At 42.1% G+C, this 24,635-nt stretch overlaps 3 protein-coding genes across 8 annotated transcripts; all 3 read right to left on the minus strand.

Moving 5' to 3' along the window:
• Positions 1-663: 663 nt before the first annotated feature.
• Positions 664-2,670, minus strand: LOC108027671 (trypsin-1). The gene is made up of 3 exons (XM_017099216.2): positions 2,454-2,670; positions 1,619-2,010; positions 664-1,129 (listed from the first exon to the last, which is right to left on the minus strand). The coding sequence occupies exons 1-3, from the start codon at positions 2,647-2,649 to the stop codon at positions 776-778; spliced, it is 942 nt and encodes a 313-aa protein (XP_016954705.1). The 5' UTR covers positions 2,650-2,670; the 3' UTR covers positions 664-775.
• Positions 2,671-7,892: 5,222 nt separating this feature from the next.
• On the minus strand, positions 7,893-16,808 carry LOC108027736 (protein TsetseEP). Of its 4 annotated transcripts, XR_007763431.1 has the most exons (12): positions 16,704-16,808; positions 16,547-16,647; positions 16,476-16,492; positions 15,279-16,415; positions 14,622-15,218; positions 14,206-14,237; positions 14,062-14,147; positions 13,976-14,004; positions 13,295-13,914; positions 13,132-13,238; positions 8,486-8,511; positions 7,893-8,432 (listed from the first exon to the last, which is right to left on the minus strand). XR_007763431.1 is itself a non-coding variant. In XM_050885181.1 (4 exons), the coding sequence occupies exons 1-4, from the start codon at positions 13,370-13,372 to the stop codon at positions 8,349-8,351; spliced, it is 303 nt and encodes a 100-aa protein (XP_050741138.1). In that variant the 5' UTR covers positions 13,373-13,397; the 3' UTR covers positions 7,893-8,348. The 4 variants fall into 4 exon arrangements, 3 of the variants coding, with proteins under 3 accessions (XP_050741138.1, XP_050741137.1, XP_016954777.1); XM_050885181.1 differs by lacking the exons at positions 13,976-14,004; positions 14,062-14,147; positions 14,206-14,237; ... (3 more) ...; positions 16,547-16,647; positions 16,704-16,808 and having other exon boundaries at positions 8,486-8,519; positions 13,295-13,397; XM_050885180.1 differs by lacking the exons at positions 13,976-14,004; positions 14,062-14,147; positions 14,206-14,237; ... (3 more) ...; positions 16,547-16,647; positions 16,704-16,808 and having other exon boundaries at positions 13,295-13,391.
• On the minus strand, positions 8,935-10,975 carry LOC108027697 (uncharacterized). Of its 3 annotated transcripts, none has more exons than XM_050885182.1 (4): positions 10,824-10,975; positions 10,661-10,767; positions 10,571-10,596; positions 8,935-9,843 (listed from the first exon to the last, which is right to left on the minus strand). In XM_050885182.1, the coding sequence occupies exons 1-4, from the start codon at positions 10,896-10,898 to the stop codon at positions 9,053-9,055; spliced, it is 999 nt and encodes a 332-aa protein (XP_050741139.1). In that variant the 5' UTR covers positions 10,899-10,975; the 3' UTR covers positions 8,935-9,052. The 3 variants fall into 3 exon arrangements, with proteins under 3 accessions (XP_050741139.1, XP_050741140.1, XP_050741141.1); XM_050885183.1 differs by having other exon boundaries at positions 10,661-10,761; positions 10,824-10,942; XM_050885184.1 differs by lacking the exons at positions 10,571-10,596; positions 10,661-10,767; positions 10,824-10,975 and adding an exon at positions 9,901-10,041.
• Positions 16,809-24,635: the final 7,827 nt, after the last annotated feature.

Raw genomic sequence — 24,635 nt, forward strand, 5'->3', positions numbered from 1 at the left:
AACAAATTATGCCGCTCGCAGGTTTTTTTAGCCAAGTTGTTCCTGATTGACAGCGACCGGACCTGCAGTTGGTTTTGGATCCTCGGCTGGAGTTGGCTATGGAGCCGGGGCCTTTGCGGAGCGATTATGATGTGAACGCTGCCAAAAAGATTTCCATCAGCGGCAACAATTTCGAGACATTAATCACGGCCGTCAAGTACGAGGGTGGGTCCCACGGAGCACTACCCGAAAATGCTACAAGGTGGAGCAGGGCTCTGACTCGCAGGAATGCTCGATTGCGATCTCCGCCGGATGCGACAGGCATTTAAATGGTACGCAGAAAGGATTATGAAGAGCTTATTATGGGTAGTCGAACATTTAGATGCTGCCCATCGAACATAAATCAAATGTTTTGACTGCAAAAAGTATATATATCTATAAAGTCTTTAGTAGGTAGTAGCTTTGGAACCTTGTAAATATCTAAAACAAAACCTTATAAATTAGTTTTTTAAAGGAAATACAGTGACAACTAAACCCAAAACATTTTCTATTGGCTTTTGTTTAATTTACTTACTTCAATTATTTAATTGTAGTTGCAGAATACTTATCAAAAATTGATTAAAAAGCATTCTCATTTAAATGCTTTGTTCCTTGCGGCGCTTCCCCCTCTTGAATAACCAACAAAAATTCGAATTTGTAAATGGATTTATTTGATGCGAATTTCTTTTCAATAATTTAGAATAATTTAGGAATGACGCAAGCAGGCAAATGAGTTTCTTTTTTTTACAGAAATGATCTAGCTCTGGCAGTAGCAGCCGTCGGCGGTGTTCTTCTGGATCCAGTCCAAGAACTTGCTGACCCTGGCGTAGACACCCGGGGCGTTCTTCTGGGCACATCCGTAGCCGAAGGACACCACGCCGGCGAGCTTGTAGCGACCCTCGTTGACGATCAGGGGGCCGCCACTGTCGCCCTGGCAGGCGTCCTTGCCTCCCTGCTGCACCAGTCCTGCGCAGAGCATCACCTCGGCGATCTTGTCCTTGTAGCGCGTCTGGCGGCACTGGGCGTTGCTGATGACGGGCACATTCACCTCCTGCAGGTAGTTGGAGGTGACACCTCCCTCCTTGATCAGACCCCAGCCGGCGACCACGGCCTGCAAAATATATTTAAAGATTTTATAATAACATTTTAAGGTGTTAGATGCAAAGTCGGAAAACTAAAATAAAACCAAAGAAGTAGAAAAATCTAAATCCTTAATGATTTTCTCAGAGGTTCCATAAATAATTTGATTATTAAATTCCTGTATTAAATCGCATCTATCAATCTTAAAAAAAAAGTATTCTTCATAACATATCATAACTTAATAAATTTTTAAGAGCTGATAATATTATACAAATATATATTTCTCGAAAACAAAGTGAAGATTATTTTTTCAAATCAAATGGCTTTATACGTCCTTAAGACTGGCTATCCTAAGATCTAAAAAACTCATTTTTATATCCACATGGGCCAAGCTAACAGCTTTCAAACATAAATAATCTTTATAGAGCCATAAATACTTCATTTACTGCGCTGTAAACTCCCATTCAGGCGTATAATAGGGAATATAATATTGAAAATAAATCAAAAAACTTTTACTCACGGTCTTGCCATCAAAGTTGTGATTGGCCTCGGGCAGGCAGACAGGACGCATGTTTCCAGTCAGTGGCACGGGGGACTCCAGCCTCAGCAGGGCCACATCGTTGACAATGCGGTTGGGGTCGTAGTTGGGATGGATGGTGGTCTGGACCACCTTGCGGACGATGCCAGGGTCCCGGGAGGATCTGTCGATCTGGAGCAGGCGGATGGTGATCTGGTCCCGGTTGCCGTGCACACAGTGGGCGGCGGTCAGCACGTAGCGGTCGTTGATCAGGGAGCCGCCGCAGAAGAGGCGGGGGTAGTGACGACCCTTGACCAGCTGGGCTGTCCAGGGATACTTGTTGGAGCGCACCTGCTGGCCGCCCACGATTCGGTTGACATTCGGGGTGCCGCAGACTGAAAAACATTATTTTTAAGATTTCTGTTGGATTAAAAACTAAATTTTAAACTGGACCTTATATGATAAGCATGTACGTTTATGTATTAGGTAAATAAGTACGATTAAAAACAAAATTTTAAATTTTATATGCCAGTTTCAAGCTTGTAAGTAATAATAAATTAAAACTGCAATTTCGAAAGGTCTATTAACATTTTTGTTAAAATAGTTTACCAACTTGTATTATTTGCTTGCACTTTTAAGATAAGAAAAAAGCAAGTATTATCACAGTATTAATTTTAAATTGCAATTTTAAGATATTAATATATTTAAAGGTTAACCGACTTTTGACTTTTGTAATCTTCAGATCGTGTTTAGATACCATTTTGCTGGCGCTGTCTTGACTCTAAGTCCACTTTAAAATCCATAATAATGCCTAGCTACAGGAACTCTCGATACTCACAGCAGTTCTGCTTGGTGGTGCACGTGTTGCGGTTCTTCACTGGCCTGGCGCGGAGATCCTCTGCGGGGGCGACCACATCCACCACATCGGCGAATTGCTGGGCGAGGGTTTGCTGTTGGGGAGCCTGGTACTGGTACTGGGCCGCAGCGAGGCTAATGCCCAGCAGCAGGAGCGGCAGGGCCAGGTGACTGCGCATCTTGTCCGGAGTTTACTTCTGAGGAAAGTGACAGAGCGGCTTGTCCAGCGCCGGCTACTTATAGTCGCCGATCGGAAGGCGATCAACTCGATCGCGACTTATAATAAAACTAAAAATATGAATGTTTTATTGGCTTCTTTATCCGGCATTTCTTTCTTTCTCCGCTTTCTTTGTTTGGCAGCCAGCGCCTTATTTGCATAACACTTTATAGCGCCGCACACACGCTCCCCTTGCGGTTCTCGAGTGTGGAGGGCCTTGTATTTTTGGCTCTGTACAAATCATCGTTTTCATTTAGAACAACGTGCCAAAAGGGCAAATAAACTTTTTAATATCATTAAGATTACGCACTTACGGGAGGTTTTCAAACGAGAAATGCGCATAAAGTGGGTTATTGGGAACGGTCAATTGGAGAAGTTCAGTTGTTTGTTGGCCAAACACAAAACTAGCAAGATCATCCAATGACTTATATTTTTTTAGTTAAAAAATTAAATAATGTACACATTGATTAAAAATTTATACAATTTTGGTTTTGGAAAAGTTATTATTTTTCTTCGAAAAGTAAAGATTTGTATATTTTATAAAGTATGTTATAGAATGCTTTACTAGATTTATAATTTCATACAATTCTGATAAAATTTATGAAGTTATTTCATTATGGTAATAAATTTATAAAATACAAATATAATAATTTGATGACCGGTTCTGAAAGATCTTCTCTCTTTTGTTTGCTGGTTTACTAGATTTATAATTTTATGAGAATCTTAACACTTTTTAAATTATTTTATGTTGGAAACCAAAGTATAAACTTAATTTTTTTATAAAGAGTATTCGAAATTCTTCGAACTTTTGCCAGACTTACCGACTTACAGACTTATAACTTTGCATATTCATGAAAGTGGAGCAAACTCATGCGAGTTCACCACTTTGCAGTTCGCCTCCGCTCCCCGTCGCTTTTTTAATGGACTTTTAATGCGCATCTGGAGAGGCTTAGGCATCGTCATCATCGACAGCGCCTCTGACCCGACGGATCTGGGTTCTGGCCAAAAAAAAGAGACAAAACAAAAATAAACTTGGCCGCTGAGTTGGCGAATTGTGGCCTCCACTCGAGTGTCTCTTTCTCCGCGGCACTCGATCGAATCGAATTGCGATCTGACCGGCAGTGCAGCATAAATATCCTGTAAGTGGCGGTTATCCGGTATCATCATTAACCGGAGGCAAACGCCCGCTTTCACGCTGCCTTGCAGTTGCGAATAATTTATAAGGCTTTGCGATGGGGGCTTGCTTTTCGGCATAATTTACAAAACGCAACCAGAACCAGGGACAAGTTATTCCTCCGGCTCCTCGATCATATTTCTTTGTATGGAATGTCGTCGTCGTGGTCGCCCTCTTCTTTATTCCCGGGCTTGGATTGCTTTCGAAATTGATATGCCCGAGGGCCCGGTGTCGTCCATCCAAACGCCCAAAAAATATAAATTAATAAAAGCGGCGCGTTGAAAAATTGCGTGCAGTTTGAAATTATGCAACATGTGGCACTTACATGCATACTAAAAAATATATAAATTATGCAAGAACCCAAATTGGCTTGGAATAACTGAGATTGGGATTTAGGAACTGTCGCTGACCTACTATGACAGGCATAAATCTGCCAGAAACCCATTAAAAATGATAGATTTAGGAACTGTCCCAGGCATATTTAACATAAGTATACCTTGCTACACAAATCCAAATCGCCAAAACGCTAATAGCTTGTTTTATTTGGCTTCCCCACATTAATAACTTTTACTCTTACGCAAACCTTAAACACATGCAAATGTATGCAGCTTTAGAAATTTGTTTCTTTTCGCAACATTAGCATAATTTTTAAAAGCCACAAACCTGGCCCAGACTCATTAGTTGAGAGCACAACTTAATCATAGAAAGCATCGGCGAAATGCAAATGCAGCTCACCTCTAATTGTGGCAATTGTAGTGGCCAGAAAAAGAACAATGGAATGATGGAAGATTTCAACATGGTCATTATGCTTTCAGCAGGCGAAATTCCAGAATTTTCCCATCTTTCGCCCCCCCTTTCGAGGGCGTGGCCGAGTGACAAACACGCAGTATCTTTTATACACATTTGCGATGCAGATCATTGAACCAGGCTGGCAAACAAGCCAAGAGAGCGAGGATGCCAAACTGTAACCCAAGTTAGAAAGGTTGAATGGCATGCCATTCACTTGCTTTTTCTGCTTTTCGCCCGGTGGCAGTTGCCCGTCAGAGTCACTCAGTCAGTCACTCATAAATTTGCATAAGAACTGAATTGCATTGCATTATCTAAGCGGCAGTTGTTGCAGCCGCAGTCGCAGTTGCAGCATGCAGCATGCAGCATGCGGCAAGCAGTTTTCCAGCTGCAGTTGCTGCTGCACTTATCTCGGCGGTAGAAACAATCACGGCAAAGGCGAAGATTTTAATTATTGTGTGTGACGGCGACGACGACTCCAGCTGGGAAGTAGTCGGAGAAAGAAGTCGAGTGAGAACAGGAGAGAGCCAAGAATTGGCCCTGCACTGGGAGAAAAAATCCATAGCAAAATAAATAATCTTAGTTCACTAGTGGTATCCAAAAACCAATTAAAAGATTTGGTAAAAAAATATGTTAGGAAAACTTTCATATAACAATAAATATTGTAAAGTTTTTTGGAAGAAATACTCAAATATGTATTTTAATTTAAAAATCTTTTAAATTAAGGGAAAACCAGATTGCGGATATTAAAAATAATGAAGTATTTTGTGAGTATGAATAAAAAGGAAAGCTACAATTACATAAAATACATTTTCCAATATGCAGATATAATGTGTCTTATAAAATAAATCGATAGATAGATAGACAGATAGATATATAGATAGATAGATAGGTAGATAGATATATAGATAGATAGATAGGTAGATAGGTAGATAGGTAGATATATATATAATGGAAAGATAGATATATAGATAGATAGATATAAAATAAATCGATAGATAGATAGATAGATGTATGATAGATAGATAGATTGATAGATAGATAGATAGATTGATAGATTGATAGATTGATAGATAGACAGATAGATAGATAGATAGATATATAGATAGATAGATAGATAAATAGATAGATAGATAGATAGATAGAAAGATAGATAGATAGATAGATAGATAGATAGATAGAAAGATAGAAAGATAGATAGATAGATAGATAGATAGATAGATAGATAGATAGATAGATAGATAGATAGCTAGATAGATAGATAGATAGATAGATAGATAGATAGATAGATAGATAGATAGATAGATAGATAGATAGAAAGATAGAAAGATAGATAGATAGATAGATAGATAGATAGATAGATAGATAGATAGATAGATAGATAGATAGATAGATAGATAGATAGATAGATAGATAGATAGAAAGATAGAAAGATAGATAGATAGATAGATAGATAGCTAGATAGATAGATAGATAGATAGATAGATAGATAGATAGATAGATAGATAGATAGATAGATAGATAGATAGATAGATAGATAGATAGATAGATAGATAGATAGATAGATAGATAGAAAGATAGATAGATAGATAGATAGATAGATAGATAGATAGATAGATAGATAGATAGATAGATAGATAGATAGATAGATAGATAGATAGATAGAAAGATAGAAAGATAGATAGCTAGATAGATAGATAGATAGATAGATAGATAGATAGATAGATAGATAGATAGATAGATAGATAGATAGATAGATAGATAGATAGATAGATAGATAGATAGATAGATAGATAGATAGATAGATAGATAGATAGCTAGATAGATAGATAGATAGATAGATAGATAGATAGATAGATAGATAGATAGATAGATAGAAAGATAGAAAGATAGATAGATAGATAGATAGATAGATAGATAGATAGATAGATAGATAGATAGAAAGATAGAAAGATAGATAGATAGATAGAGATAATATTATATTATAATACAGATCCCTTAACTAAGTAAAATTCCTAAAAACCATAATTTTAAGAAAGGATAACCTAGCTAAAATCTCTTTATAAACTTATGATAGTAGGACATTTTTTTCCAGTGGGGTCTCGCAGACATCTGTCTTCGAATTCTCAGACTGACTCGCAGTCTGCACTATGTCTCTGCCTGATGTGCTGCATTTGATAACTGCCAGCAATGAAGTCTTAGACCCTTAGATAATGAAAAGGAAGCTAGTCTTGAGTCTGGTGCACTGTAATTCAAATTAGTACCAGGCCGGCACGAAGAAAAAAAGAAGACGAAAAACAAAGAAGACGGAGGGGGAAGAACGGTCGGGAAGACTCGTCTTCGGCTACCGGAGAATCGGCCCCTGCAGTGCCAACTGGCAACATCTTCTTCCTCAATGACATTAATTCATTTCGTATGCAAAGCAATCAGTGAACTCTTCTCCTCCAGAACCCGCTCGTCGGCTTGGCAATTAGAAAAGAGTTGGAAAATTGTATGCGGCTGGGCTTCAGCTCCAGCTACGACTTGGATTTAGATTTGGACCTGGTCTCGGAGTCTGGCGGAGTCTGGCTGGGGTCTGGCTGGGCTCTGACTTTTCCGGCTGGCACTGCGCACTGATTTGCATTGCACGATTCTCAACTTAATTTAACATAAAGTAAACAAGCGCAGTTAACAAGCCAAATACAAGCCATGAGCGTGCGGGTGCTGGCCAACCAGCTCTCCAGCCGTCCGGCTCTGGGGTCCAGACTCAGACTCCCGGTCCCAATCCCTCAGCCTGCCAAGGGCCCAAGAGCATCCACGTATGCCCTGCCACTCTGCCCTCCTGGCACTGCTGTCGTGTGACGTGTTGTGAAAATTCTAAAATATTTCGCCCCTGCCGGCCCAGCTTTCTCACAAGTCAACGCCAAACGCAAGACACTTTGGAAGGCGCACTGTGGTTTTGGGGCCAACAAAAAAGAAACATATTAAAACAAAAAATAATCCTCTAATAGTAATTTGTTATCAAAAGCTCTCCGTCACTTAAATTTTGGGAAAATAAATTAGATCGATTATAATTTGACATTTCAGTTTTAGTAATACACATTTTCTTATCAAACATTTTTTAGAAAATATATTTAAGTGCTAGCAAATCTAGAATTGAATTTTCGAAATATTGGACGATTTTTTCTTGTGCTTTTGGGTAGGTAGTAAAATTATATAGGATTTCTTAAATTAAAAAAAAAAGAACATAAAATTAAGTAATAAAATTCTTATTTTTGAGTCAATTTATTTAGGGCGACAATTTCAAGTAAAGTTCTTATTTTAATGTTTGTTATGTGGCTGCTTTCCATGGTCACATAGAGAATGTACTTCTATTTCAACGAGTTCGTATCCTGGCGGCAGTTCAATCTCTGGAATTACTGGGTGTTTTCTATGAGAGTCACAAGTACTCTTTGTGGTGGTTTTCGGAGGTGAAGGAGTTGGACGGGGGCGAGGACGAGGACGAGGACGAGGGCGAGGACGAGGGCGCGGACGGGGGCGTGGGCGACGTCGAGGAGGACGAGAAGGAGCAGGTCGGGGTCGGGGTCGGGAAGTTGGACTAGGTTCTTCCGGATCCACAGCGCTATCGGGTATAAAGACAAAAGGATCATGTGGATTGTATGAGCGGTTCCTTTGAAAATATTGATAAATTTTGCTCGGACAATCGGTTTTCAGCAGTTGCTTCAACAGCTTGAACTGCTTTTTTGTGCTCTGCAGTAGAGCATTACCCTCAGAGTTTGAGTTTCGATTTGCAGTTGTGGCAGAAGCTGTAAAAAAATCGAGTTAAATGTGTGCATTTGTAACAGAAAAATATATTTACCAAGGTCACCTTCCACTTGAATCGAACTTCAAAATTAAAATAGTTGAACAATTAGTAAAAAAAAGCGATCAGAGATATTAATAAAACAAACCCATTGGTGCATGAACTCTGATGAATAGAGAGGGATTTTTGGTGTGCTTCTAGCTCTAGTAACAGAAAGTCGATTTGGTTAAAGAAATTCGTAAAAAACTTATTGTCCTTAAAAACATATTCATTAAAACCCTTGGTGTAGGAATTGAAATCAATGTTTAAACTTTACCACCGAATCATTGTTTTTAAGACCGTGCCCACGTGGCACTAAATAAAATAAAAGTACAATATAGTGCCATTTGCACATTTCGTGCAGTTTGTGTAAATTCGGTGGGGCAACTGTGCCAAAAGGTGTCGTCTTAATATGACTCGCTTTTTATCTTTTTGGCTTAATGCTGAAACAAAGTCGATTTTCCGTATCTAATAGTTAATTCATTTTTAATTTTCTCGTTTAAAATATTAAACGTCAGAACTTCAGTCGATAAGTTTTGGCAAAAGCTTGAAGACTTTACATTGGTTCTTACTTACTACTCAAGATTAACCAGGAAATACTTGAAGTATGTTCATGTTTTGCAAGCTAGAGAGGTCTACACCGAAATGTTTGGAATTTTGTATCCCACGTTCAGGTACTCCAGGAGGGGGAATCGGCGGTCCTGGTGGATAACCAACTTGGGCTGGTGGGCCTTGTCCTGGTCCTTGAGGTGGAATCAAGTGTGGAGGTGCAGGAGGTACTTGAGGGGGAATTGGCGATCCTGGTGGATATACAACTTGGGGTGGTGGGCCATGTCCTGTTCCTTGTCCTGGTCCTTGAGGTGGAGGTGCAGGTACTCCTCGAGGGGGAGTTGGCAGCCAAACTGGAGGTGCTGGTGGTGCAGGCCATCCATTAATTGTGGGTGGGGGATACAGACTTCCAGGTGGAATAGACACTTCCCGGTCAGGCCATCGTGGACTTGGGGGTAGCAGGTTTCCAGGTGGAAGTGGATATGGGGGAAATCCTGGTAGTACAGAAAATTCCGCTCCTTGATTCGGCGGAATCAAGGGTGGTACACTGGGGTTCCGTGGTGGGTACCATGGATTTAGGGGATGACATGGATATCCCGTGTACGGATACTTCAGAAAGTCTGGAGCTTGGTGTTTGGGAAATGGATAGGCACACGGAGGCAGGTTTGGGATCTGTGGATTCCCAACAAAGCTCTCTGAAAGGGTTGGGTATGTTCCATTTGTTGGTAAAGGAACTATGACGTTTGTTTGGGCTCCAATTGTGCAATTCAGCATCAAGGATATTTTCCCATCTCCCGTCGTATAATATTGATTGAGGGGAATGCAAGCTGGAAAAAAGATTTTCATAAAAAAAGAAATAAGATATCGATATAAGATTTGGTTACGTGTGGGGTTTAGGACACGGTTGGTTGTCAGTATCATTCGGTAATATTCCGCTAGGAGTTTTTGATTATATCGCATTATTATCTCCTCCTCTCTAACGGTGGGATATATTCCATTGGTTGGTAAACGAGGTGTAACCGGTCTGGGACGTTTAGCTGAAGGACGAGGAGTTGGCGTAGGAGGTGGGGGCGGTGAAGGCGGTGGTGGTGGAGGAGGTGGAGGCAGAGGCGGTTGCAGTGGCGCTGGAGGGGGCGGCGTTGGTCGAGGCCGACGGGGACGGGGACGCTCAGGTATATAGTAATTGGAGATATAGACGTTAGGAGGAGCAGGAGCAGGAGCAGGAGGACTTGGAAGAAAAACGGGACGAGGACGATTAAATATTAGGATATTAGGTCTACTGGGAACGGAATCACTTTCTTCTTGGATACGTCTTCTTCGGTATCTTTTACTGAACAAACGAAAAAATGGTAGAAATGTGCGGGTCATTTGGAAATGTTGATACATTTCATCTGGACAATCGGTTTCCAGTAGTCGCTTTAAGCTATTGAACCTACTTTTTAAGATCAGCATTAAAGAAAATACATTACTCTGATTCAAAATTCGAACAGTTTTGACAGATGCTGCAAATCATCGAGTTAAATGTGTATATTTATAATAGACCAATATATTTACCAAAGTCACCCTCCTCTTGAAGCGAACTGTAAAATTAAAACAATTTAAGAATTAGTAATCAAAGCGATCATAGGAATTAATAAAACAAACCCATTGGTGCATAGCTGATGTTGAATAAAGAGGGATTTTTGGTGTGCAAATAGGTCTTCTGACAGAGAATCGATTTGCTTGAAGAAATTCGTAAATAATTTCTTCTCCTTAAAAAGATATTATTTAAAAACCATGTTGTGTGGTTCAAAGTTTTAATCCTTACCGCCGAATCATTGTTTTTAAGGCCTTGGCCACGTGTCACTAAATAAAATAATATTACGATGTGCCATTTGCGCATTTGCGAGCAGTTTAGTAGTTTCGGTTTGCTAACTGAGGCAAGAAATGCCGGCGCTATGTGCTTTGCTTGAATTTATACTTTTTCTGGATTAATGGTGAAACAAAATTGATTTTCCATGTCTAATATTTATATAAATTTGTTTTCTGAAAACTATATACATAGGCATGCTCCGACTCTCACTTTAAATTTGCGTTTTACGTTTTACAAAAACATTTCTGGTTACTCACATTTTATTTGCTTAGATCTTTTAATGAATGGCCCAATTCGAACTGTGTTTGGCATCCAAATTGACATTAACAATAAAAACTGAAAATTTACAATTTTATTTTAATTCAATTCAATTTCCTGAAGGCATTCCTTCATCCCTCTCGCCATCCGTTTAGCCGAGAAACGGGTATTCTTTAGTCGAGCCACCGACATTAGCTTCTTCTTTTGTTTAAAATTAAAATAAAATTAATAATGTTCTTTAAATTATAACAAATTCACTGACAAGTGTCAGAAATTTAATCGATAGGCATTGACGAAAACTTGAAGACTACTTTGGTTTTTATTTATCATTTAAGATTAACCAGGAAATACTTGAAGTATGTTAAGATTCTCCAACCCGGAGAGCTCTGTACCTGAAGCTATAGAATTTAATTCAGGTGGGAGCAATCCTAATTTAGGTAGACTCAATCTCGCTATGGGGGGTGGAGGTGTCCGCCACCAGGGGGTGACTGGAGGTGTAGGTTCTCCTTCTGGGCGAATTGGCAGTCCTGGTGGATATCCAACTTGGGGTGGTGGTCCTTGTCCTGGTCCTTGGGGTGGACTAACATATGGAGGTGCAGGTAGTACTTGAGGGGGAATTGGGGGTACGGGCGGAAGCACAACTTGGTGGGGTGGGCCTTGTCCTGGTCCATGAGGTGGACTTACATATGGTGGTGCAGGTAGTACTTGAGGGGAAATTGGCGGTCCTGGTGGATATCCAACTTGGGGTGGTGGGCCTTGTCCTGGTCCTTGGGGTGGACTAACATATGGAGGTGCAGGTAATACTTGAGGGGGAATTGGCGGTACGGCCGGAAGCACAACTTGGTGGGGTGGGCCTTGTCCTGATCCTTGAGGTGGACTCAAGCGCGGTCCTGGTGGATATATTACTTGGTAGGGTGGGCCTTGTTCTAGTCCTCGAGGTGGACTTAATCGTGGAGGTACATCTTGAGGGGGAATTGGTGGCCAAACTGGAAGTGCAGGTTTTCCTGCTGGTGCAGGCCATCCATGAATTGTGGGTGACGGATACAGTCTTCCAGATGTAATAGGATATTTCACTTCCCGGTCAGTCCATCGTGGACTTGGGGGTAACAGGTTTCCAGGTGAAAGTGGATGTGGGGGAAATCCTGGTAACAGTGGAACACTGGGGTTCCGTGGTGGGTACCATGGACTTAGAGGATTTGGGAGGGTTTGGTGTGTTCCATTTGTTGGTAAGGGAACTATGATGTTGGTTTGGGTTCCAATTGTGCAATTTAGCATAAAGGTTATTTTTCCATTTCCCATCGTATAATATTGATTTAGGGGAGAGCAAGCTGGAAAAATTTTTAGATATGAACTTTGGTTTAAGGATTTGGTATAAGATCTGGTTACATGTGGGGTTTATGATTCGGTTGTTTGTCAGTATCATCCGATAATATTCTTCTAGTAATTTTTGATTATATCGCATTGTTATCTCCTCCTCTGTGAAGGTTGGATATATTCTATTGGTAGGTAAACGATTCGAAACCGGTCTGGGACGTTTAGCTGAAGGACTAGAAGTTGGCGTTGGAGCTGGGGGCGGTGGAGGTGGTGGAGGCGGTGGAGGCGGTGGAGGTGGTCGTGGTCGGCGTCGGCGTCGACGTCGGGGACGAGGCCGGGGAGGAGGAGGAGGATGATGAGGTATAAAGGCAAAATGAGCATGTGGGTTATATGACCTGGTCATTTGGAAATAATGATAAATTTCATTTGGACAGTCGGTTTCCAGAAGTTCCTTTAAGAGATTGAACTGCTTTTTTGTGCTCTGTAGCAAAGAAGACCCACCACTCCTATTATTAAAGTATTGATTTCCAGTTTTGGCAGTGTCTGTAAACAAAAGAGAGCCAAATTTACATGCTTATAATATAATAATATTTGTATTTACCAAGGTCACTTTCCCATCGAATCCAACTTCAAAATTAAAATAGTTAAACAATTAGTAAAAGAAGCGATCAGGAATATTAATAAAACAAACCCATTGGTGCATGACTGCTGATGAATAAAGAGGGATTTTTGGTGTGCTTCTAGTTCTAGTAACAGAAAGTCGATTTGGTTAAAGAAGTTCGTAAACAACTTTTTGTCCTTAAAAATATATGAGTTACAAAACATATTTTATGGATTGGAATGTAAATCTTTACCAAGGAATCATTGATTTTAAGGCCTCGAACACGTGGCAATAAATAAAATAAAAGTACAATATAGTGCCATTTGCACATTTCGTGCTGTTCGTTTTGTATATTCGCTTGGCTAAGTGAGCCGAAATATTCTGGCTTAATATGTTTTGCTTATAAAATTCACATTCTCTGGTTTAATGCGGAAACAAAATGGATTTTCCATATATAACTTTCAAATTAATTTTTTGATGTCATTTCGAAACTGGTAAAATAAATTGACGTTTTACTATTGACCATGCATTTTAATATGTGATCTTTACGAAATTCTGTACCGCTTTTTTTCTGAGTGTTAACTGACTTTATTTTATTCTTTAATTTTTACTCGGACTTTTTATATTGGTTCTTGTTAAGATTTATATTATTTATATTAAGATTCGTCACACCAAGGGGATGCCATCCTTCTCGTCCTTTTGGAGGGTTCCCAGTGGGATTCCGCTCTTGATTTCCCATCGGAGGATTTCCAACTGGCTGTGGTCCTGCCGATCCTGGTATTTTATTGGCAGCTTCAAAAATTTGCTTTAATAACTTGATGTACTTTCGTGCAATCTGCAGTAGAACAGAGGCATTCTTCTGAAAATGAGAGCCTTGGTTCCGAAGAGCCTGTGTGAAATACCGACATTAAATAAATAAAGGATGTGTGCTTACCAATTCCTTCATTTTCTGATTTAAGCAAGCTTTAAACGATAAAGAAAATGAAATATAATTTTGATCCCAGGTACTTTTTAACGAACCTTTCATTGCATGACTGCTGATAAAGACTAAAAGATTTTTGGTTAGCTTCTAATCGCAAAAGTACGTCGTCCATTTCTTCAAATACCTAAAGAAATAGGCCAATAATTAGCAAAGTGTTTATAAATAATGTGAGTCGGACTTACCGAGGAACGTTCAATGCAGTTGTTACGTGACGCTAAAAAAACGTAATATCAAGCGATTCTTTTTGGACATTTCGCGTAATCTTTAAAATGAACTTAAAAATATTATTATATTTGGCCAATAATTAATCTGAAATCTGTTTTGAAGGTTAATGTATTATTAACGTCTTAAAAGGGCGTTTAGATAGAATTCGTATTTTTAATTACAATACTAAGTATTGTGGATCAGCTGGTTACTTTTGGCAAGGACCCTTATTGGGTTTTTTTGGCCTAGCATTAGTTTTGCTATTTACTTTTGTTATATACTAAAAATTATAACAGTGTTTGGAACTTCTTTAATACTAAAAGAATTGTATAACGACCTTTCTTTTACTATTTAAGGCTTACTCCGATATACCTGGAGAGAGAGAGATCTTTACCTGGTAATGTAGAATTATTTATTTCAGGTGGCCACAATCCTGATCCTAGAGAAGGTCCTGGCGGTAGGAGAAATGGTGGTGGGGGTGTTTCTGCAAAGGGATTTGGGGGAGTAACGAATTCAGGTGATGCTGGTAATCCTGGAGTTAAAGGTGGGGAAACAGGAGTTCCAGTTCCACCAGCCGGTGCGGGTGTTTCTGGAAGAGGATTTGGGGGAATAACTAATCCCGGAGGAGCAGGAAATCCTAAATCTGGGTTTAGGGAAGGAAGTGTTTCAGGTGGTGCAGGGAATCCTGGAATTGCAGGAGTTCCAGTTCCACCATCCGGTTCGGGTGTTTCTGGGAGTGGACTTGGGGGAATAACCGATCCCGGTGGTGAAGGCAATCCTGAACCTAGGTCAGGAGGAGGTAGAGTACTAGGTGGTGCAAGTAATCCTGGAGTTGAAGGTGGAGAAACAGCTCCAGTTCCAGTTCCACCTGCCGGTGCGGGTGTTGCTGGATTTGGGGGGATAACTGATCCCGGTGGTGCAGGCAATCCTGGACCTGGGTTTGGGGAAGGAAGAGTTCCAGGTGGGTGCCAAAATGGAGGTGCTGGTTGACCTAGAAAAAGATTTCGGCTTATCACTTAACGTGGGTTTTTCTTTACTATTTTGGATTTACCAGGATATACTTGGAGTATATTAAGATTCTTCAGCCTAGAGAGATCTATACGTAAAGATCCTGATTTAGATGGGAGCAATGCTGTAATTGGGCCTGGAAATATCAAAGGTAAAGAAGCTCCAGGTGGTGCAGGTAATCCTGAACTATGGTTTCGGGGAAAATGACTTTCGGGTTGATGCCCAACTGGACGTATAACTGGCACTGGCGGTGCAGGCAATAGTATAAGTGGTTTTGGGGGAAGAATAGTTTTAGGTGGACGCCAAACTGGAGGTGCGGGTTGTCTTGGAATCGGATTTGGGGGTATCACTGGTCCAGGCATTAATAAACCCTGTTTAAGGGGAGGAAAAGTTTGAGGTGGATGCCAAGCTGGAGGTGCGGGCTGTCCTGGAAATGGCGTTGGGGGTACCACTGATCTTGGTGGTGCAGGAAGTGGATTTGCGGGTATCCATGGTCCAGGCGGTGCCACCAATAATGAAACTTGGTTTGGGGGAAGTTGAGTTTGAGGTGGAGGCCAAACTGGAGGTGCAGGTCCTCCTGGAGTTGGGTTTGTGGGTATCCACGGTCCAGGCGGTGCCGGCAATAATGAAACTTGGTTTGAGGGAAAAAGTGGTTGAGGTGGAGGCCAAACTGGAGGTGCAGGTCCTCCTGGAAGTGGATTTGGAGGTGTCTGTGGTCCTGGCGGTCCAGGCAATAATAAACCTTGGTTTGGGGGAAAAAGAGTTTGAGGTTGATTCCAAACAGGAGGTGCGGGATGTCCTGGAAGTGGATTCGGTGGTATTTCTTGTCCTGGTGGCACAGGCAATAATAAACCCCGGTTTGAGGGAAATAAAGTCTGAGGTTGATTCCAAACTGGAGGTGCGAGCTGCCCTGGAAATGGTGGTATCACTTGGTTTGGGGAAGGAAAAGTTTCAGGCGGATGCCAAGCTGGCGGAAATGGAAGGAATCCTGGAACTTTGTTGGGAAGAAAAAGAGGTGGTCCACCAATAGGGTTTAGAAAAGGCCAATCACCAGGTTTTCTATCAAAAAGGGAACTTCTGGCCATTGGCTTGGGATTGAGTGTGATCTTGCAATCAGTGCTAAAAATATTTTTCATTATCCTTAATGTTTCTTGTGCCTTCTGCCAGTTTAAGCTAGTCTCTGCAAACATACACGAAAAGGTTAATTTTTAAAAAGTTTATATATATTTACCAAGCAGACCTTTTGTTTCATGCAAGCTTTAAACAGACAATTTAGTTTGATAGTCGAGCAAAGCAATATTGTTATCAAACCTTTTGTTACAAATATATTCATGTTTGAGAGTAAACCTATAATTAGTTTCCAGGTCCAAGAAAACCTTATCGATTTGTTCAAAAACCTTCGAGGCCAAATACTTCAAGAAGATTTCAAATAGTTAACCTTCTTGTAATGGCTTTGAGTTAATCTTACCGTGGAAAATTTATTCACGATAGATAGTCCAGGTGGCACTAAAAAAAGTAATATAACAAATTGGCCCCACTTCAACATTTCGTCTTGACTTTTCTATTGCCAAAGCTGAAATGATTCGAAGGAATACATTTTGTATGTATCTCTGTAGGAGTTGGCATTTAACCGATATACCAGTAGAACGAATGGATTTTAGGGGCTTAACAGTCTTGATTATAAAGAGCGTACTCTATGAAAATTTGAACCCATAAGTACAGTCATTTTTGAACCACTGTGCAGTATTCTTCAAAGGCTGGAGCACCATGAAGAGTTTATTTAAAGCCACGACAACGGCGACCATTCCCTGCACAAAACCCTCTGCAAGGTAATTGCTCATTTGAGTTATAAACACGCACACAAGCGCTGCTGGGCCCCCAGAGCCCCCCGGATTCCCCAGATCTCGCCCAGATCCCGAGATGGCAATCGAGGCTGCCCAGAAAGGGCTGGGCCGTGGACGGTTGACGGCGGATGGTGGATGGTGGCCAACGTCCCCGCTTTGCATGTCTAACAATTGTTCTTCTAATTGCGTTTATGGCCAGGCGAGAGCACTGGCCAAGGCCCCCGGTGCCTTGTAAACGCAATCGGACAAGATAATCTCGGCATCGCAGCGTGCGCAATGATTTGCCGGGGCCCCAAAAAGGGCTTACCCCATGGTCATGGCGGCTCCCCATCCTCTCCAGCTTCCTCCAGACTCCCCCAGCCAACTCCCACCGCCTCTATGCATGTATGCAACATGGCATGCGGCTCGCATTTGGGTGCAACAAATTGCCGCAACGCATCTGCCAGACACTGAATTGAGTTGAGTCCCTCAAATTGGCACTGGCATTGGGGGAGAAATGCGTTACATATCGCGTTTATGGGCTGCTTATTAAGTGGTGCAACAAATTGACAGCTCCAAAGAGCCTCCAGAGCATCCAGGGTCTCAACATCAATTACCCTCGACGATTCGCAGAAGAAACCGATTGGCGATAGCCGACCAACACTTCATTAAAAGTAAATAAGGTGTCCAGCAGATATTGCGATAAGTCGGCGATCGGGGGTGTAGTTTTGCACATGGAACAGCTGTCAGAGTGGGGAGTCGATCAAGGCTCAGCCCATAAGGGCTGGGTCCTCGGGTTCTGGTCTTGAGTTGGCACATCATAGCTTTGTTATTTAATGATTGGGTGAAGAATGAATATGCAAAAGCAGTAGCTTCATCAAATAGAAATCTATATATTGGAGCTGGTACGTTTCAAAATATGATATTTATAATATTTCTAAATGTAATAAATATATTTTTTTTAATAAAAATATTTACAATTTTTTTCGATCTTCTTTAAAAGATGTTATACTAACAATCCTCGATGGGTAGCCGGGACTCACATGCCCTGATGTGCAAAAGTAGCGCAATATCATCTGATGCTCACCTATGAAAGCCCTCGACAGTTCCTAAGCCCTGGCTAAAGGCAGCAAATAGTTCGTGCAATTGCCAGTTATGGCCGAGAGTGCAGAAATACAAAAAGAAGGCTCGCGTCAAATGCTGCAGCGCAAAAAGACAAGGCGAATAGCCTCCAGATGTGGACCGCAGGTTACAATAACAATCTGAAAGGGAAGGATTGGGATGGCGATGCGGATGGGGATGGGGATGGGGATGGGGATGGGGATGGGGATGGGGATGGGGGATGTGTTTGCGGAAAATTGAAGCCCAGCTCGTTCTCTAATGATAACTGCTGGAACTTTAAAGGCGCGAGATTGCGGAAATTTCGCGACTGCCTGCGGACGGGGCTCTGCGGCTCTGGAACCTCGCAACGACAACGACGACAAGTGTCAAGTGAAGCTAAGATAAATTTCAAAAAGGGCAACAACATGGGCTGGTCCGTGAGGAGGAAGCAGGCGACGATTGCTGGCCAGCTGGCATGGAACGGGTACACGTTGAAAAATGAAATAACAATTTTTATAAATTAAAATCAATTGTCCAATAATATTAATGCAAGAGGTAAAGTAAGTATTCTTGGAACAATTATTTATATATGGTTTTGTATATCAATATTATACTTAAGTATCTGTATTTCATATTCAAACATGTAAAACCAGTTATGGCCATATGAAATGTGTTAACAATGTAAATATTTGTTAGGCTAAAAAAAACCTAAAATAAAGTTACTTTTGTATCTTGAATTTTTAATATTAAAACATAAAAATACTTTGAATACTTTTTAGGAAAAATCATTTAATTTTGAAAATGTTAGCTGATAAGATATGAGTAGAGAATGGTTTAAACTGGAAATTCTTTAAGGAAAACAAGTTTTTGATTAATACACTGATTCGTTTCTAATTTTTTGGCGTGACATTTTTTCGAGTGTGAGGTTGAAGTGTCTTGGAATGAAATGAAATGGCCGGAGACGAGGCCAGGCCTCACCTTGCCATGCCGCACAAGTAGCCGGCAGGCAGGCGAAGCTGCATCCTCTGGGCCTCATCTTCAGCCCGGTACCCGGTACCCGGTACCCAGTCCCCGTCTCGATCCCCGTCTCCCCAGCCATTCCCATCCTCAAACCTCCTTCAAATCGCCTGAGTGGCGTGCCATGACTGCCTCCGCTTCCTGCTTGTTCTGCTCGTATTTGAACTTCCAGACACGCTTTTGGCCCTTAACATTTTTGACCGTCATTTTGCCGATATAAATTCTTCAGCATCTGCTGATGTGGCCCTGGCTGTGGATGGGGGATGGGGTGGACGCTGATGTTCTTTTCTTTCTCTCCGGCGAAGAGGGAAACCGCTTCGGGTTGCACTTTCTTCGTCGTGCCAGCAAAAGTGTAGATCAGCGCGAAATCTAATTTATGCAATGTACAAGAACATACAACACGATGTTGCACGATGATGAAAATGCGGCAGCCAGCCGGCAATATTTTTTATTAAAAACGGGGGGAAAAAAAGGAGAACCCAGAGCAGCGGCAAGACAATCGAGCAACGACAACAACGACGCATGTTTTATGACTCTCATTGTCATTTATGCAAATTAGGAGTATCTTCGGCGGCTGCTGCTGCTGCTTCTGCTGCTGCAGGAGCAACAAAGAGCCGCAGAGCCACAAAAGCCGATCCTCGGCCACTTCTGCTTAGAAGCGGCGCAAATTTCCCACCAAACCCGGCCGGCTGCCTCGTGGCCTGAACTTTTTGTGTCATGGCCTAGGAGGAGGCAGCGGAATGCCTAAAAACCCCCCATGCCACGAGCGCCCGATGATTATGAGCAACATGTTTTATGATATCTGGCGGTGATTTATTATCATTTGATTTAAAAAGCAGTGGACAGGACACACATCAATACATGTGGCTGGCCGTAGTCTCGTGGAGACATGGCGTTATTTATAGTTTTGGCCGGGACCTTCGCCGGCCAATGGCCAGCTCGCAGGGGTCCAGGGGTCTAGGGGTTCCAGGTCCCAGGTCCCAGGTCCCAGATCCCAGGCTCCCGATCCCGGTTCCCGGTTCCACCTAGCTGCATTTCATGCTTATTACAGAAATGTGCACTTTTATGAGCGCGCCCAGCATGTTTAAGGTGGAGAGAGCCTTTTGGCGATTTTAATTAGCCAGCCAGGCCAGCCGGCTGATCTTATTCCGCCATGAGAACCGCTGGGCAGCTAATTAGTTTCAAGCTGCGATCGCATTTGGAACAGTTACAGTTGGCTGGTGTGTGTGTACGTCTAATTAGCTCTAGGGGAGTTCATTTAGTCTGTGGTACTAAGGTATTTTAGGTCTAGTCTAGACCGAAAGCCATTATGGCAGGCTTGTGGTTGGCTGTAAAAATCGGGTTGATAATGGCTTCGAAAGTACAGAGAATCTCAGTTAACAAGGATCGTAATATGAGAATATTGTTTTTTTTTTTAACCACCAAAATTAAGTCTTAGGTCTTAAGTTATTGTCGAATATCAATCAGACTTTTCGCCTTGCTACAAAATACTCTGCATACTTTCAGGATTAAGGGGAATAAAAAGTGCTTCTTGAGTATAAAAAATAAATCGCATGTCATGACCATAAAATCAATACCTTGAAATATCTAATAGATACCTAATTATAATGTCTTAGCTAACTGGGTAAATATTAAGCCCATTGAAACACACATATCTTACTTTAATAGACTTTAACGACGACTCCCTGGTCGGGTTTACGATGTCCATTAGGCACCTGAAAATACCTATGTTTAATGTTAGCTTAAGCTGGGAATCGTGTAGACGGAACTACTCAAATGAAGATTATCAAACGAATGAAACAACTAAATCAACTGCGATCTGCAAGCTATTCTGCATTTTTATGCCCCTCGTGCTGGCGATATTCGAGTTTTACGACTTGTTCAGCTCTTGTCTAGCCTTCTTCCTCGAATTTTAATGGCCCCTAACATAAAAGCTAATACTAGGGGGACCAGCCCTCATTAGGCCGCTGATTAGTCAGGATTTTCGGATCTTGGTTGGTATTATGGCATTGGGGGCGCTTCAGGAGCAGCTGGAGACTTGGCCCAGTCCCACTCGCAGGCCAATTAGTTGGGAACCTTCGGCAGGTTCTTGTTCTTATTTGAATGGCTAAAAAGCCACTTCGATTCCCCTCTGTAAGCCTGGACTACAGTTCCGTTTGCATAAGTAACCGCCAGCCAATTAAGCGTATTTCACAACCAACGACGTCATCGATGGCATCGCCTACGTGCCGGGTTATCTATCATCAACCCACTCCCTAGTTGATGTGCTCATCTTCGCGGCGTTAATACATGCCTCTAAAAATAGATTCCCTTGATGCTGTGTTTGCTTAATTTGATTCAATAATTTATTACCTACCTGCACATACAATCTTTAACGATGCACTTGCGGTTTGGTAGGGAACAAATCAATACCCTTAGAAAAATATATTTGTCATCGAATTTACAATTTATTTTGTGTTTCAATATTATTTTGTGAACCATAACAAAATAATTTAAAATTATAATATTTTCCGTTAAATCGGAATAATTTTTGTCCAAATATAATTAGGGTTTTACAGTAAATTGGCAACTAGTTAAGCATTTCGGAAATATATTCCCACATTTACATATCACTATCACATTTCAGGACCAAAACAACATTTATTTTTGATGCAAAGGAAAGCTACATTTATAAATAAATAAATTGGAAAGTAAGCAAGTAAGAAACAATTTTCTTTTTATTTTTCACAGTGCGTTCTTAGCAGCATAACACCGAACCAACTTATTAAACTGATGTGTTTCCCATTCTGCCAATGATCCCAGCCATTTGCATTTACATGCAATTAAATGCCCATTCACGTGCCAGCCGGCGAACAAAAGCAACATCAATTGCCGGCTGCCTATGACATCACCAGTAAATCTTGCCCCCAGCGACATTTGCATCATCCAAGTCGCTGCCATCGGCCCGACTCCTCCGGTATAGGGACTTATTGCCGTTGTCCGTTAGCCGCCAAATCGGCTTAACTGCCGCCTACTCCCAGGACGGCCGGGCCGGGCCAGAATTGGCCACGTTGCCCGTGGCGAGTCTCCTTTCAATTGCAAATTTAATTCAATCATTGACTATAATTTGGCACACTCAAGGCAACAGGAAGGTACTGCACTCCGGAGTCCCGAGACCGGAGTGCGCGTTTAACAGTTAAATGTTGCTGCGGCGTTTGCATTTAACACGCGCAAATTGCTGCTGCAACAACTGGAAGAGCCAGGGTAAATGCAGACCCCGGCCCAAGACAGGGCCACCATTAGAAATTCTAAATTTCGCAACAACAACTGCAACAATGGCCTCGGCCGGGTAGCTGCAATCATCCAAACTTGGGAGTCACCCGCAATCGTAGCGGGGAGGAGCGGCCGATTGCCGCCGCAGAAGATGCAGATGAAGGTGGCAAATATGTAAGTCACGTTGCCCATTCCGAGTGGTTTTGGGTCGGGCTTTGTTTGGTGTTGCCATTGACAACCAGCAGCGGCAGCACAGCAGCAACATCACAACAGCAACATCAACAGCAACAGCAGTGCAATGCTGTATGTGGCCGATGCCGCCGTAAACAATTGCGATAAAAAAGCGTGCGAATTTCTCACGAACATTTTGTGTATAGACCAGGCCGAGTACCCAGGCTTCTTCTTTGGCTCTAACCCAGCCACCTATATTGCCATGGCCAATGTCAAAGACAGAGACTCGTCTCCGATTCGCCTGGCGCATGTTCTGGCCACGGCGGTATTTGGGCTTTGATTGCCCAAATCCAAGACAGCCAAGGCAACAGCTCCTACAGTCAGGAAAATGGAAAATTAAATACAAAATAAACCTTTATAAAGAAGAGGGAAACAAGAAATATGTTTACTTTAAAATAGGAAATATGTTTATTTTTCTAGGCAATAATAGTTAAATCATAGACCAAGCCTAGTGGTAGGGCTATATATAGATCGAAATACAATTAACTTATGTTATAAAGGATATCCATATAAATATTAATATAATCTATATCATCGTAATCATAATTTTATATAAAGGTTCACCTAAGAGAATGTGCTTTTCCCAAAAACATAGTAATTTTTAAAGGGAATCATTAATTTTCTTCGAGTGCAGAACCAATCCGGCTCTTGGCCCCAACAAGTTTTGCCTTAAGTGGGCTGTGGGTCAAGCCACGGCCGGTATTTTGTGTGGCACTAATGATTTTGGCTTGGAACAATTGATTGATTGCTTGATTGAGTGCATTGAACCGCCTCGGCTGGGGGCAAAGGTCAATTGGTTCGTCAGCGGCTGCTTTCAGTGACAACTTGGCCATGTTTCGCCTTCATAACAAACAGAGGACAGCAGGCAGCCAGCAGCAGGGCTACTGGGCTGGCAGAGAGCCTCACGTCTAGGAAATTGTCCAGCAGTTGGGTTTATTATTTCGATTGCAGAATCCACATACACATGCCCAAGCCCCTGGCCCCTGGCCCCTGGATTCCTGGGCACGTAGCAGCACTTTGGTTTGGTTGCATCTGCGGCAGACTGCTGTTGCGCCTGGCAACTTGCAGCTTCTTCCCGTAGTTGTTGTGTCTGCGCCGCAGCACCACTTCTAATGATCCGATCCCAGCGAGGTCGTTCAGCCAGCCAACTAGCAACACCGCCAGCAACAGCAACAACAGGGATCTGCCGCTTTTTGCAGACTCTCCTGACGGCCAGCAATTCTTCTCTGGTTTCTTTTCTTTTCCCTGTGCTGTGCTGTGCTGAGCTGCTTTTTTGCCCCCATGCCTTGTCCATGCTTATTTTCTATTACTGCTTTTTCCACTTAAGGCCATTGCACTTTTTACGTGCATGCCATGGAGGGCCATTGCCGTTGATGTTGCTGTTGTTGCCGTCGCCGCTGCTGCTGCTGCTGCTGCTGCTGCTGCTGCAGTCGCTCGGCTGTACGTGCAAAGGTTGTGAAAATGCTGAGACTCTGAGGCTGTGTGTGGAAAAGCTGGCAACAAATTTTGCGTCATGCTTGGAAAAAATGAAATGGAGCGAAAAAATGTTGAGCTGGACAAAGTCAAAGCCTCCAAGTTGGTCTATGTTGCTGCTGCTGCTGCTGCTGCTGCTGCTGTGCCAGGGAAATATGGGACTTTTTAGGTTCGTTGACTTTGAACATTGTATTGGCATTGTTCTTCTCACTTTATTATTTGCCTTTGCCCAGTTCGCGTGCAGTAGCCACAAGAACAAAGCGCATATAATTCATAGCAGCCGGCAGCAGAGGCAGCAGAAGCTGACCCTTTCATTAGACGCAGACTGGCCAACTTTATGCATCCTGCGCGTTGATTTCCATTTAAACGACAGCGTTAGAGGAACAGAAGCTGGCAGAAGCTGCTGCAGCTGGAGCTGGAGCTGGAGCTGGAGCTGGAGCTGGAGCTGGAGCTGGAGAAAAGCCGGGCCAAACTGGCTTCCTTGATGCTATCCACCGATGCTG

The sequence above is a fragment of the Drosophila biarmipes genome, chromosome 2L, assembly GCF_025231255.1.
Source record: "Drosophila biarmipes strain raj3 chromosome 2L, RU_DBia_V1.1, whole genome shotgun sequence".
NCBI lineage: Eukaryota > Metazoa > Arthropoda > Insecta > Diptera > Drosophilidae > Drosophila > Drosophila biarmipes.